This window comes from Poecilia reticulata, chromosome 2, assembly GCF_904066995.2.
Source record: "Poecilia reticulata chromosome 2, P_reticulata-male-v2, whole genome shotgun sequence".
In the NCBI taxonomy this organism is placed as follows: domain Eukaryota; kingdom Metazoa; phylum Chordata; class Actinopteri; order Cyprinodontiformes; family Poeciliidae; genus Poecilia; species Poecilia reticulata.
Genome location: NC_088831.1, coordinates 36,705,181 through 36,717,094, shown reverse-complemented (window position 1 = coordinate 36,717,094; position 11,914 = coordinate 36,705,181). Strand labels below are relative to the sequence as shown.

General features: G+C 36.8%; 3 protein-coding genes across 3 annotated transcripts; all 3 read right to left on the bottom strand.

Moving 5' to 3' along the window:
- Positions 1–449: 449 nt before the first annotated feature.
- Positions 450–3,655, bottom strand: LOC103461743 (olfactory receptor 8A1-like). Its single transcript, XM_081613717.1, has one exon. It carries the CDS (start codon positions 2,769–2,771, stop codon positions 1,830–1,832), a length of 942 nt encoding a protein of 313 aa, XP_081469843.1. The 5' UTR covers positions 2,772–3,655; the 3' UTR covers positions 450–1,829.
- Positions 3,656–4,007: 352 nt separating this feature from the next.
- LOC103461744 (olfactory receptor 6N2-like) lies at positions 4,008–7,197 on the bottom strand. The gene has a single exon (XM_008404094.3). It carries the CDS (start codon positions 6,915–6,917, stop codon positions 5,991–5,993), a length of 927 nt encoding a protein of 308 aa, XP_008402316.2. The 5' UTR covers positions 6,918–7,197; the 3' UTR covers positions 4,008–5,990.
- A 3,027-nt stretch (positions 7,198–10,224) lies between these two features.
- LOC108166127 (olfactory receptor 4E1-like) lies at positions 10,225–11,440 on the bottom strand. The gene has a single exon (XM_017303732.2). The coding sequence runs from the start codon at positions 11,397–11,399 to the stop codon at positions 10,452–10,454; it is 948 nt and encodes a 315-aa protein (XP_017159221.1). The 5' UTR covers positions 11,400–11,440; the 3' UTR covers positions 10,225–10,451.
- Positions 11,441–11,914: the final 474 nt, after the last annotated feature.

Genomic DNA, 11,914 nt, shown 5'->3' with positions numbered 1-11,914 from the left:
CAACCTTTATTTTTATACCCACTTTGTCGGGTTTATATTTTATAATTCGTTCGCTATTTCACAAAGTTTTGATACTTAAACTAAAAAGATAACCCTTGACAAACCGGGTATGTATAGAAAGCCTATAGTTTAAGGTTTAATATGATATCATTGTTGGCTCATTTCGTCATGTGTTCGTGACGCCCGAACCGATTTTCTTGGACAATGTTTCAGCGCCTTTCAGGAGGGGCGTTCGAATTGGCATAAATAATGCGGCTTTAAAAAAAAATTATGAAAATTACTGGGAAATTTAAAGAGTTTTATTTTCTTCCGCATACATAAAACTGGTATCGTTGGAAAGGAAAATCAATTAACTTTAACACAGCAGTGTTGGAAGTTAGGGCATTTTCTGTGATCAGCATGCGTTCTCTCCCATTCCTGAATGGAAAGAGCGTCGCTGCCGGTACCTATTCATAAGAAAATAAAATACAAATGTGTAAAGACTGTTAACAGATATAAGAAAAACAAAAGTAATAAATTTGCTTTAGTAAGATGTCTTTTCAAAATGGTCAGTAAACCTTAATACTACGTCAATTTACTTAAAAAGCGTGTAAAAGACAATGAAGTCCAGATTTAAGAGTCACCGTCACAAGGATTCGCTTACAAGACTGAAAAGGTTTAATTAAGCGATATCATTTAAAAGCGTGACTCAGTTACAGGTTTAATTCTGTTACAGTTCTGCTGGGAGGAATAAGCCACAATGCCAAAATATCTATTAACATAGAATTTGTGGAAATACAAAAAAATAAAAAATGCTGTCATTAATCTGGGGTTCAGCTGTGGAAAGGACAGTAGAAAACAAGAGAAAGTAAATATAAAAATAAGTTGTTTTCTATTCAGGTTTGTAAAAGCATGGATTCAAATACAAACAGTGAGACTCAATAAATATGAATATTATTGGAAAATTTATTTACTTAAATAACTCGATTCACTTAGTGAAACATTAGTCTGATGTCTTCAAGCCTTTATTTCTGCTAATTATAATTTTCTGCTTACAGTATTGAAAAATTACATTTAAGATTAGAATATTACATCCAACCAATAAAAAAATAAAAACATTTTAACACAGAAATATAGACTTGATGAAGAGTATATTTAATATCCTGCTTAAAAGTTGCAATTTTCAAAATGTGCTTCTTATCTGACAGATGAGCCTCATTCGAATGTATTGAACATGACTATAAAACAAATCAACATTGTTGTAATGTTGCAAAGGAGTCCTGTTTGCAAAAACGCACGTCTTCGTACTCAAGCAGAGAAAAAAAAACCTCTTAGTTAAAACGACGGCAGATAGTCTTGAGAGGATTTGCATATTTCTTACGTAAATATATTTACACACTACAAAATCTAATATATGCAACCTTACAGTGAAAGTTGTTTGCACAGTTAGTCATTACAAATAGAGATGTTTTTAATAGTTTCCTTAGCTTGTTTATTTATTCTGATTTATTTAGTTATTGTTTTCATCTCAGTTTTTTAAAAATATATTTACTGCTTATTTCCGTTCTCTACTTTGACTTTAAGCAGATAAAAAAAATCTTTGTTTAGATACTGTGGTTACAAGAGAGAAGCCATTACAGATCACACTGGTTTTAGACTATACCATATTATAACAGAAAAAATAAATTATACATTTGATGAAATTTGTCATTTCCACCAAATTGGTGTAATTTGCCAAATTACACCAATTTGGTGATAATTGGTGTAATGTTTTGGTGTAATTTGATAAATTACACCAAATTAAGTTTTCAGTATATCAAACGTAGCAGGAGTTGATTTGCTAGACTTGTTCATGCCTTTAATCTACACACTGAACCTGTGCAGCATAAGAAATGTGCAATTCTTTTTCGTAACTGTGTGAGCTTGAACCCGTAGATCAGAGGGTTGATAATCGGTGGAATGACAAGAAACTCTATCGCCATTAAATTCTGCACGTTTTCTGACAACTCCTTTGAGCCAAATCGCACGTACAGCAAATCAAACATCACAGATCCAATAAAAATCACCAGAGTGAGCAAATGTGGCAAACACGTCTGCATGAATTTATTTCTGTTCTCTTTAGACGCTTTGCAGGATTTGATGAGATAAAAATAAGTCCAAACAATGAAAACTGCATGGGCATTATAAAACGTGTAATTAAAAGCTGGAAAAACAACCTGAGCTATTGAAGGAGAACAAGCCAGCTTAGAAATCAACAAGTTGATGCAGTAGATCTTTGGTATGTGGGATCCACAGAACCTTGATGTTACTGTTGTACCTGTGCTGATAGACATGAGGAAAAATGGAGTAATCCAAGCAAAAAATACATAAACAACAACTCTTTTTGTATTCATCACAGAGTGGTAAACTAGAGGACGACATATAGCCACATATCTGTCATAAGCCATCAGAGCGAGCAGCGATAAGTCAGCACAGACTGAGGAGTGAATCATATATCCCTGCAGAAAACATCCAGGAACAGAAATTAAATGTCTGGTGGACAGGAGGTCAAGGAGAAATTTAGGATAAAATCCTGCAGTCCCATAAAGTCCATTGATGCACAGATTACAGAGGTAGATGTACATTGGGTCATGGAGGTTTTTATCCATGATAATTGTCACAATGATTGTCAGATTCACCAACCAAATCACACAGTAACACAGCAAGGTGAGCAGAAAGAGAGCGACTCTGTGGCTGAATGTGCCACTGATCCCTGAAAGAGTGAACATAGAGATCACTGAAACATTATCCATCACAGCAGAAATGCTCTGTCAAGCAGACATGAAATTGTTCTGTAGCAGCATCATTTCTGAGTTTTTCCATCTTTGCTCTGTTCTTATCTTCCTTTATGAGACTCAGATGCAGTGACGTATTTCACATGAGATTTAAACATCCAATTAGCGTCTTCAGATTCATGCGCACTTTTTCTTTCAGTAAACCTGACAGGCTGCTTCTGAACTTACACTGTGCATTATCTGACGGTACAACAACGAATGGAAAAGTGAGCCACTGTCTCTGGGGAGTTTCCATTGGCAGCTTCAGCAGGAATTTGCCTTCATATGATGATCCTGCCCACTTTCGAGGCAGGAGAGTCATTGTATGCCACAACCAGGGCCGGAGTACAAAGGCCTTTTGCACTGCCTGGCCTAGCCCCTAATGAGAACCATTATGATTGTGCTACTGTGTTTTGGGAGTCTCCATAGTATTCTCAGAGAGACATTGCATGCCTCAGTCAACTTCTGCAGGTTCTTTTTTTTGTAGTTGCGCCAAAGATGGGTTGTATCTAAAGACGAGGAAAAAGATGAATATGAGAATCCGCGCATATACATTGCCGATTATATTAATATTCATATCTCATATTCATATCTCATATTCTAAAGACATTCATCTAAAGACAAGCTAAAAGATGAATATGAGAATCCGTGCATATTCATTGCGGGTAGGAGAGCCGTGATAGGGGAGGCCTATTGTGAAGGGATATCAGGAAATCCCATCACTCAGAGTCTTGACTTCTGATCGCTTCAACTGGAGAAATGTTCCCCGATTTCAAAAGTTTGGTTTGTAATTCCAGTGTCCAGTGCAGCATAGATTCATCCTCCAGATCAACATCAAAACCCTGAGACATTACGCACAAACAGTTCACACAGACCAGGAGGTTGTGAGAGGAATAGCTCATAATTTAAGTCTAATGATATAATTTACAGTTTTTTTTCTGCAGGTACTGGGATCCCAGTGAGTGTGTTTTTCTTTTACTGCAGAAAAAAGTTGCATGTATTTAGATTACTGATTACTTGATTTGTAACTTTTTTAGTTACTTTCAGCAGCTGCTGACAACAACGCTCCACCACCTGTGAAAATTACATTGATCTTTGCCAAAACTTAATTGTAAGCTATTTTATAATAGCAACATCAACAAGATTGTTTAATGGTTACAACAGTACAAAAAAAACCTTTAGTAATTTGTGCGTGTTTTTGTGTGTTTCAGTATTGTCTGGAAAACTATAAATAGGATCTTAGCCCCCCTCCACTCCCCCTGCCCCAGCCTCCAGGTTCTGCGTTATGGCCCTGCGTTTGCTGTCAGAGCACAGCACAAAGATCCTCCTGCTAGGTCAACATGCCATGCCGTCCAGCTTGATTGGCTCAGGCAGAGGCTCAGGGTTTAAGGCCTCTATCAACACTCTGTAACGCTCCATGTGGTTGAGTCCTGGAGAGATGATTGAAGAGGCTGTTGCTTCTACCCAACTGCACTGGCAGGGAGCTGGTTTCTGCTTTTACTGCTAACAGTTTAGCTTCCAAGTTAAAGAATTGTTGGTTGGACATATTCAAAGATGCTCATGATCCTTAATTGGAAAGCTGCTAAATGGCTAACAGTGCTTTTCTGGACACTCAAACACACTTTACAATGAATTTATCCATCCACAATTAAAAGCTACAGATTGTAGCCGCAGTTGCCCTGGGGCATACTGATAGAATCACCATCCACCAGGAGGTAAAATGGGTGACGTATCATCACCAAGGACACAACCACAGAGGCGGATGTTTACAGGACGAACTCCTGCCACCATCGCCCCAATTTTGATTTTGTAGACAGTGCCATGGTTTGGACTTTGTCACAGTCAGGTTTACCACCATTAAGTAGGAAACTATGTACTTCTTTTTTCTTTTTACATTTTCTATCAAAAATCTGCATCCCTTTTAGGGACAAAAGCTAAAAATAGAAATAAAAGTTTTTTTTTAACACATTTTCTGTCAAAATTATTATTTTTCTTACAATGGTCAGGTAACATTAACAGCTCTAAACAAGTTTTATTTGAGTTTGACTTTATTGAACATAGTAATAAAAGAATAAACAAAGTTACATACTAATAAAATAATTTTAAAGACAAAAGCAAACAAAGCAAAAGAACAACAGTAGTAAAGTATATTTACACCTGGACGCCCCTCTTACATCTGTACCATCATCCAGTGAATTACTATTCATGTTTTAACGTCTTTCTTAGTGTTTTCCATCCCATTCATAATTGCATGCCCATATAAACAAGTAAGCAAAGGCATGCTATTCGGACAGGCTCATCTTTAACATGTAAAAAAATTATTTCTTAATAAATCTACCACAATGCAGTAATATGTGACGGCTTCATTAACAACATAAGTTATTTCTCATGTTGATATGCAGTGATGACCATCCTCTTTAACAACGTCTTAAACAGTTTTATGTTTGGACATTTTAATGCTTATTAACTCGAGTTTCACTCCACGTACTGATATACAAAAGCTTTTAACATTAGCAGGGCTGAGGGCAAAAATGGTTCTGATTCAAGGTACAGACCCCTGATTTACCTGGATATACAGCTCTGGAAAAAATTAAGAGACCACTTTAAATGATCGGTTTCTCAGATTTTACTTTTTATAGGTTTATGTTAGAGTAAAATGAACATTGTTCTTTGTTTCTACGAACTTCTGACAACATGTCTCTGAAATGCCAAGCAAAGATCTAACATTTATTTGCAGAAAATTAGAAATGGTCAAAATAACAAAAAAGATGGTATCAGACCTCTATCAGAAAAAAGCTATCAGACCTCAAATAATGCAAAGAAAAGTTCATTCAGAAACAACAATACTAATGTTTTAACTCAGGAAGAGTTCAGAAATCAATATCTGGTGGAAAACCCAGGAAGTTTTCAATGTGGTTCAGTGCAGTGGGCTCTTAGTTATTTCCAGATCTGTGTATCGCATTAAAGGTGAATAAAACCAGCGGTTTATCAGGGTGTGTAGACTTTTTATATTCACTATATGTGCATAAAAACATGAGTTTGTATTAACTGAACGGTAGAAGTTTGTCAAATAAACTGAATCACTAATGGATTAAATTAGTTTCCTGTGATGGTCTGGCCAAATTTTAACCATCATCAATCATCAGTCGTTAGGTTTTGTTTCCTGATGCATTTCGACAATATGTTTAATGTACATGGTCATTTTTTATGGAAAAATAAAGCTAAAATGTGCCTCCTGATGTCTGGCAGCTTGAGGCCGTACACAAGAGGATTCAGAACGGGAGGGATGACGACAAACTCAAAGGATAAAATAACCGCAACAAATGGATTTATGTCCTCCAGGTTGAATCGACTCAAGGCGATATCGCAAAATCCAGCGACAGAATAAATCATAAAAGAAACGATATGTGGTAGGCAACTCTGCAACACTTTACCCTTGAACTCCGTCGATTTTTGCCAGCATACAATTAGGACTCGTAAGTAGGTGTAAAGCACATAAAAGAGAGGGAGAAAGACTGTAGTGATGGTCAGAATCATTCCTAAAACATTATTGAGAGCAGTGCTGACACATGATAATTTCACTACATTCCAGTTGGCACAAAACACCTTCTGGATCTCATTACCACACAGAGGAAGGCGGGAAGACATCAGAATTAGTGCCGTAAGATTCAGAGCTGGAAAGATCCAGGCCAGAACAGACAGCAGAACAACAGCTCTAGACGTCATCTTTCTGTGATAATGTAGAGGATGACACACGGCTACGTATCTGTCGTACGCCATGATGCTCAGGATGGTCAGCTCGTTGGAGCCGTACGTGTAGATAACATAAATCTGAGTAAAACAAGCCAGTGGAGAAATCAAATGGACATCAGAGAGCAGGTCCATGAGAAACCTGGGGAAGAATCCAGCAGAACCGTACAGAGAGTTGACTGATAACAAGGCGATGAATAAATACATGGGTTGATGCAATGCGCTGTAGTGAGAAATCACCAGGATCATCAGCAGATTGGCGCAGACGATGAAGCTGTAGAGCAGCAAGCAGAAGGTGAAAGCTGCAAAGCGGTAATGTCCAATGTTAACAAACATGGTGAGGTTGAAGTAAAACGGCAAGGAGATATTTTCCATTTCACCCCATCAAATTCAGCTATGCATCAAAACTAACAAGTCTACACCAACAGACAACACCAGATAAGTCAGGCAACACATCAGTAGTTTCATCCTTTACAACAATATTTGATGAACCTGTTTCAGTCGTAGCTGAAGAGTTGAGAACATAACAAAGGAAATGAGTGAGGCTTTATCATGGACTGGCTTTAGACGTCATTCTCTTCTTTCTACTCTGGAGAATTAGCAACCAGACCAACACTTTAATTTGGATTAACGTGGCAGTTTACGCATCAGCTGTTTAAGCTGACCTTAGATACAACTATGGATTAAATACAAAGTACTGCATAGTAAATGAATTAATGGTTTTCCATTTTTTTCCAAATCAAAACCTGAATTTGAGAGATGGGGCCTCAAACTCATTTTTATTTTGGGTCTTATCAAGACCATGAATGTTTTTAATGTTTTCAGTATGTATTAAAAAAAAACGTCAAAATATTGATAATCAGCTGCCTACATTCAATAAGTACTTATTGGAATTAAATATTGAACAGCTTTTCACACTGATCAGTCCTTCCAGGATTTTGCGATTGTTTTTGTGATTTTTCGCAATAAAAATAACTAATTTTGAGGTTCTAATTTAGAAATGTTTGCGCTTATTTATGACAGTAAATGTGACTTTTAGTTACTGGCTGTATCGATTACAACTTGGCATCAAACAAGGCTGAGGCAGCAGGGTAAAATTAAAGAAATACTGCCACCTGCAGGTTGGAGGTAACAGTCACTTAACCCAAATGCTTTTGACCATTTTTGGGGAGTCTTTGCAAAAAAAAAAAATCATAATTATGCATTACTGCTAAAATAAATCCAGGGATCTGTTGATTCTGAGTTAATTCCTGTATTTGTACAAAAAAAACTGGGGGAAACTGATTGATGTGATTTGGTGTCCAGATGGCCACATGAAAAGCTATGGCGGGCCAGGTTTGGCCCCCGGGCCTTGATTTGGACACATGTGGTACAGAGAGTCGACCTTTGTGTACTTTTATTTAATTTTAAATGCAGTCGTTCTGTCAAAGTAACATTAGTGAGAAAACATAATTATGATCAGGTTATTGAATAAAATCCCACACTTTAAACATCTGATTTATCTCCTTTTAATCTGAAAACTGCAATCCTTCCACCAACTAGAAAGAGGAAAAAAATAAAACTAAAACCTGAATCGAGTAATACTTAATAACTAAAATGAATTATGATTTAGTGATTAAATTACTGTTATCTGTTCTGTAGATAAAGGTAACTTGTCAAAGAGTTTGTTTTGTGCTTTAGGGCTCAAAGTGACTCAGGCTGGATTAATTACTCTCAGAGGACAGTGGCGTTAATGACCTGTTGACCACCTTCACTATAGTTACACCACAAAACGCTTCAGACACAGGAACAACAAAGCCTATGCGACACTGAATCACAATTTTAATAAACAAACACCTAAAAACAAATGTTCTAGCTTTTATATAGTAAATATTACGTTTTTCTTGATAATCCTGTACAGTTCAAGCAGATTTTAAAGATGTTTGTTTCTGATCCGATCCCACAGGGCAGCATAGAGTAACCATTGGGTCATAATTACCTGGATGTTGGCCACAATGCTCCCTGAAGCAAACCGTTTCCCACTGCAGCCACTTCTGGAACATCACAGTGAACTATTGTGTAATCAACAAATAGGAAGTTACTTTACTTTTATTCCTTTAGAGTGATGGAAGTTATTTCATGGACACTCCAGGAAACTATCTGGTAAAGAAAACACCTACTCCTTAACAACAAATAGTAGATTATATGGATGTAACTGGTAATTTCTATGAAAGCAAGTGGTAAATTCAATCTAAGCTACCTGATACGTTCCAGGAAAGTCTCCTGAAAGTCCCTGATAAGTAAAACCAAAGTCTTTATATTTTACTATTTTCATTTATGAAGGCTCCATGGAAGAACTATGTGCAATCTACAAGGTTCCATAAAAGTAGGAGACACTTGCATCGAAAGCAAATTGGTATGAAAATAACTCGTACATTTGAAGAAAGCACCTAGTAGGTTCTGAAAAAGTCCAATTAAAACCCCTGGTTAGTTCTATCAAAGTACAAGGTAAGTCCAAATAAATTACCATAAATTACTTGACAGTTTACGTAAAAGTTTCAAGAAAGTCTCACATAAATTACGGGAAAGCAAAACAAAGTTCCTTTAAGTTTCTGGTCGGTTCCAGGAAAGTCCTATGAAAGTTCCCGATAAGCTTAATCAAAGTATTGGGTGTAACAATCACCTTGAAAAGTCCAAAAACGCTCCAAGTTCCTATAAAATGATCTCATAGTTTATAAAAAGCATGAGTAGTATTTTGGGCTGTAACCCAAAGGTATCAGCCCCCTAAAGCTGCTTTACTTTCCTCTAAACTGGATAAATCTTTTACACAGTGAGCATGTTGTTCTTTACAACCAAGTAAAACTCCCTACAAAACACTTAATGACCCAATGAGTAGAAGTACATCCGTGTAAAAATCTAATATGAATAAAATCATAATTTGCCTTGTTATTATTTCATCAAACATAAGTAAGTTTATGCTTTGAATGAACAAACATAAGCTCAAATCTGTTCTATTGTAGTTTTTTTTTTATGAGTGCAATTCATTTTTATTAGCATTTCCCACGCCAAAAGAAAAACTGTTTTTCGACACAATTGTAATTTTAACATTTGATAATTTTCCTTATTTAGATTTCTAAATGTTAAAATTTCCAAGCACTTTTCTTATATCTTGTACATTTTAAACAAAGCATTTTGCAAAATGGGATTTATTAAGCGTATGTTAAATCATGACACATGATGCTGAGTGAGAACCTGGATAAACTTTAATTAGCTTAATTTTAAAATCTAACTAAAAAACACTTGAGTCTAGACTAATAAATATGTTTAAAGCACATTTCTTTGATCTTTAATGTCTGTTCATAAGTTCAAAAACAAGAATCACTAATGGTTTTCATCTAAACCAGACTTAAAGTACAACACATCCAAAACCTTGATCTATAGAACTTTATAGAAACAAAAAGCTGTAAAATTAATATTTTTATTTTCTAAATAAAGGTGCACTCATCTTTGAGTTTTGATCAGACCAAACTGATTCATAAGTTTAACAAAAGTGCATGTTGTAATGCATTTAGTTTCAGTTTATTATCATGCTGTAGCACCAATTCAAGCCAAGCCAACTTTTTTTACAAGCACTTTTGAAGCAGTAAAACTGACCAAAGTGCTGAACAAACATATAAAACAAGAGATCAAAATAAAACAAACCAACACATGAAAGAGGCAATTCACAACAAATAAAATGACATTTCATTCTGTGTCAAAAGCCAATGAAATCACAGGGGAAAAAAAGTCAAATCAGGGCAATTTACCACAAAAAAAGATATAACAGACCCTGGTTGTCAGTAGTATTCACAATAATTAGATTTTTTTCCACACACTTTTACACTTTTGAAGCCTGTAAACCATTCATTGTGGGTTCAAGAGAAGCATGTTTCAGATAATCCGTTTTAGTTTGAATCGTTGGCATGCCACCGCACACAAACGCATTATCTGCCTCCTAATTTTTGTGAGGATCAGCCCATAAATAACTGGGTTCACAACTGGTGGGATTATGAGAAATTGCACGGCCATAAAGTTTCTTAAACCCTGCGGCACAGACGTCGATCCGTACCTGGAGTACATGAGGTCAAAGAGCAGAGCAGTGCTGACATTGAAAAGACATATGAGATGCGGCACGCAGGTCTGGATAAACTTTCTTCTGCCCTCCTTGGAGCTCAGGGCCGACTTTACAAGCTGGACGTATGACCAGCCGATGTAGAGAACATGAACAAAATAAAACGCAATGACAATGAGTCCAACTACATCGTTTACTTTTGTCGAACCACAAGAAAGTTTAACAACGGACCAGTTCTCGCAGTAAAGCTTGTCGATGTGGGAACCGCATAGCTTGAGCACTGATGTGAGGCCGACGACCAGCAGCATACACCCCAGAGGAACCATCCAACACAAACAAACCAAAGCAACAGTCCTGGGCCGAGTCATCACAGAGTGGTAGGTCAGCGGTCTGCAAATAGCCACGTATCTGTCATAAGCCATCAGTGCCAAAACAGAGAAGTCAACCATTGCATAAGAATAAACAACATATATTTGTAGGAAGCATCCTGCGTACGTTATGACATGAGTTCCAGATAAAAGGTCATACATAAACTTAGGGTAAAAGCCTGCAGTCCCATAAAGTGCATTAATACACAGGTTACACACAATAAAGTACATGGGTTCGTGCAGGTTCTGATGGAAGATTACAGTTAAAATGAGAGCAACGTTTACCAGTAAAATAAGACAATAGCATAGTAGAGTAAGAGAGAATAATGCGACTGTGTAGCTGGTTGTTGCATTGAAACCTGAGAGTGAAAAAATAACTTCAACAGACGTTTGATTCATCTGGCTCTGAGTGATTATCTCATCATCTGCACACCTGTTTGCGTAACGTTTGAATTTAAAGGTGAATCTGAAGGGAGCCTCCTTCTTCCTCCACTTTGTTGGTCTCAGGTGGGTGGGAGCTTAAAGGCTATGATACAAAATTCACATTTTGCAAATTGTTTATATTTATATTTGGGTTTCTACTGATTCCAAAAACAGCCCGTGCAATTAAGAAACACCCTGCTGTTTTTTTGGCTATGAGTTGATATTTTTTGGTGTCTGGAAAATGAGCCATTTAAAAAATTTCCTGGTTGTTAAGTCACATTGCGCCGTTACCAAGCAACGCAGCGCAAGCAGAGCTCCAAGACGTTTGGTCAGCTGGTTTCACCGCTGTGTGCGTTGTACAATGGCTGCTGGAAAAGACAAGTGTTTAGTTGTCGACTTACCCTCCAGAAACTACTTGCTGCATTATTGTTGGTTGAGAAGGAGGCTCTACTTCTACTTTTCATCAGTTTCTCCATAATTTTGTTGTTTTT

Coding starts and splice junctions, on each gene's coding strand:
- LOC108166127 (XM_017303732.2), bottom strand. CDS start 11,399: ATGAATCAAACGTCTGTTGAAGTTATTTTTTCACTCTCAGGTTTCAAT.
- LOC103461744 (XM_008404094.3), bottom strand. CDS start 6,917: ATGGAAAATATCTCCTTGCCGTTTTACTTCAACCTCACCATGTTTGTT.
- LOC103461743 (XM_081613717.1), bottom strand. CDS start 2,771: ATGGATAATGTTTCAGTGATCTCTATGTTCACTCTTTCAGGGATCAGT.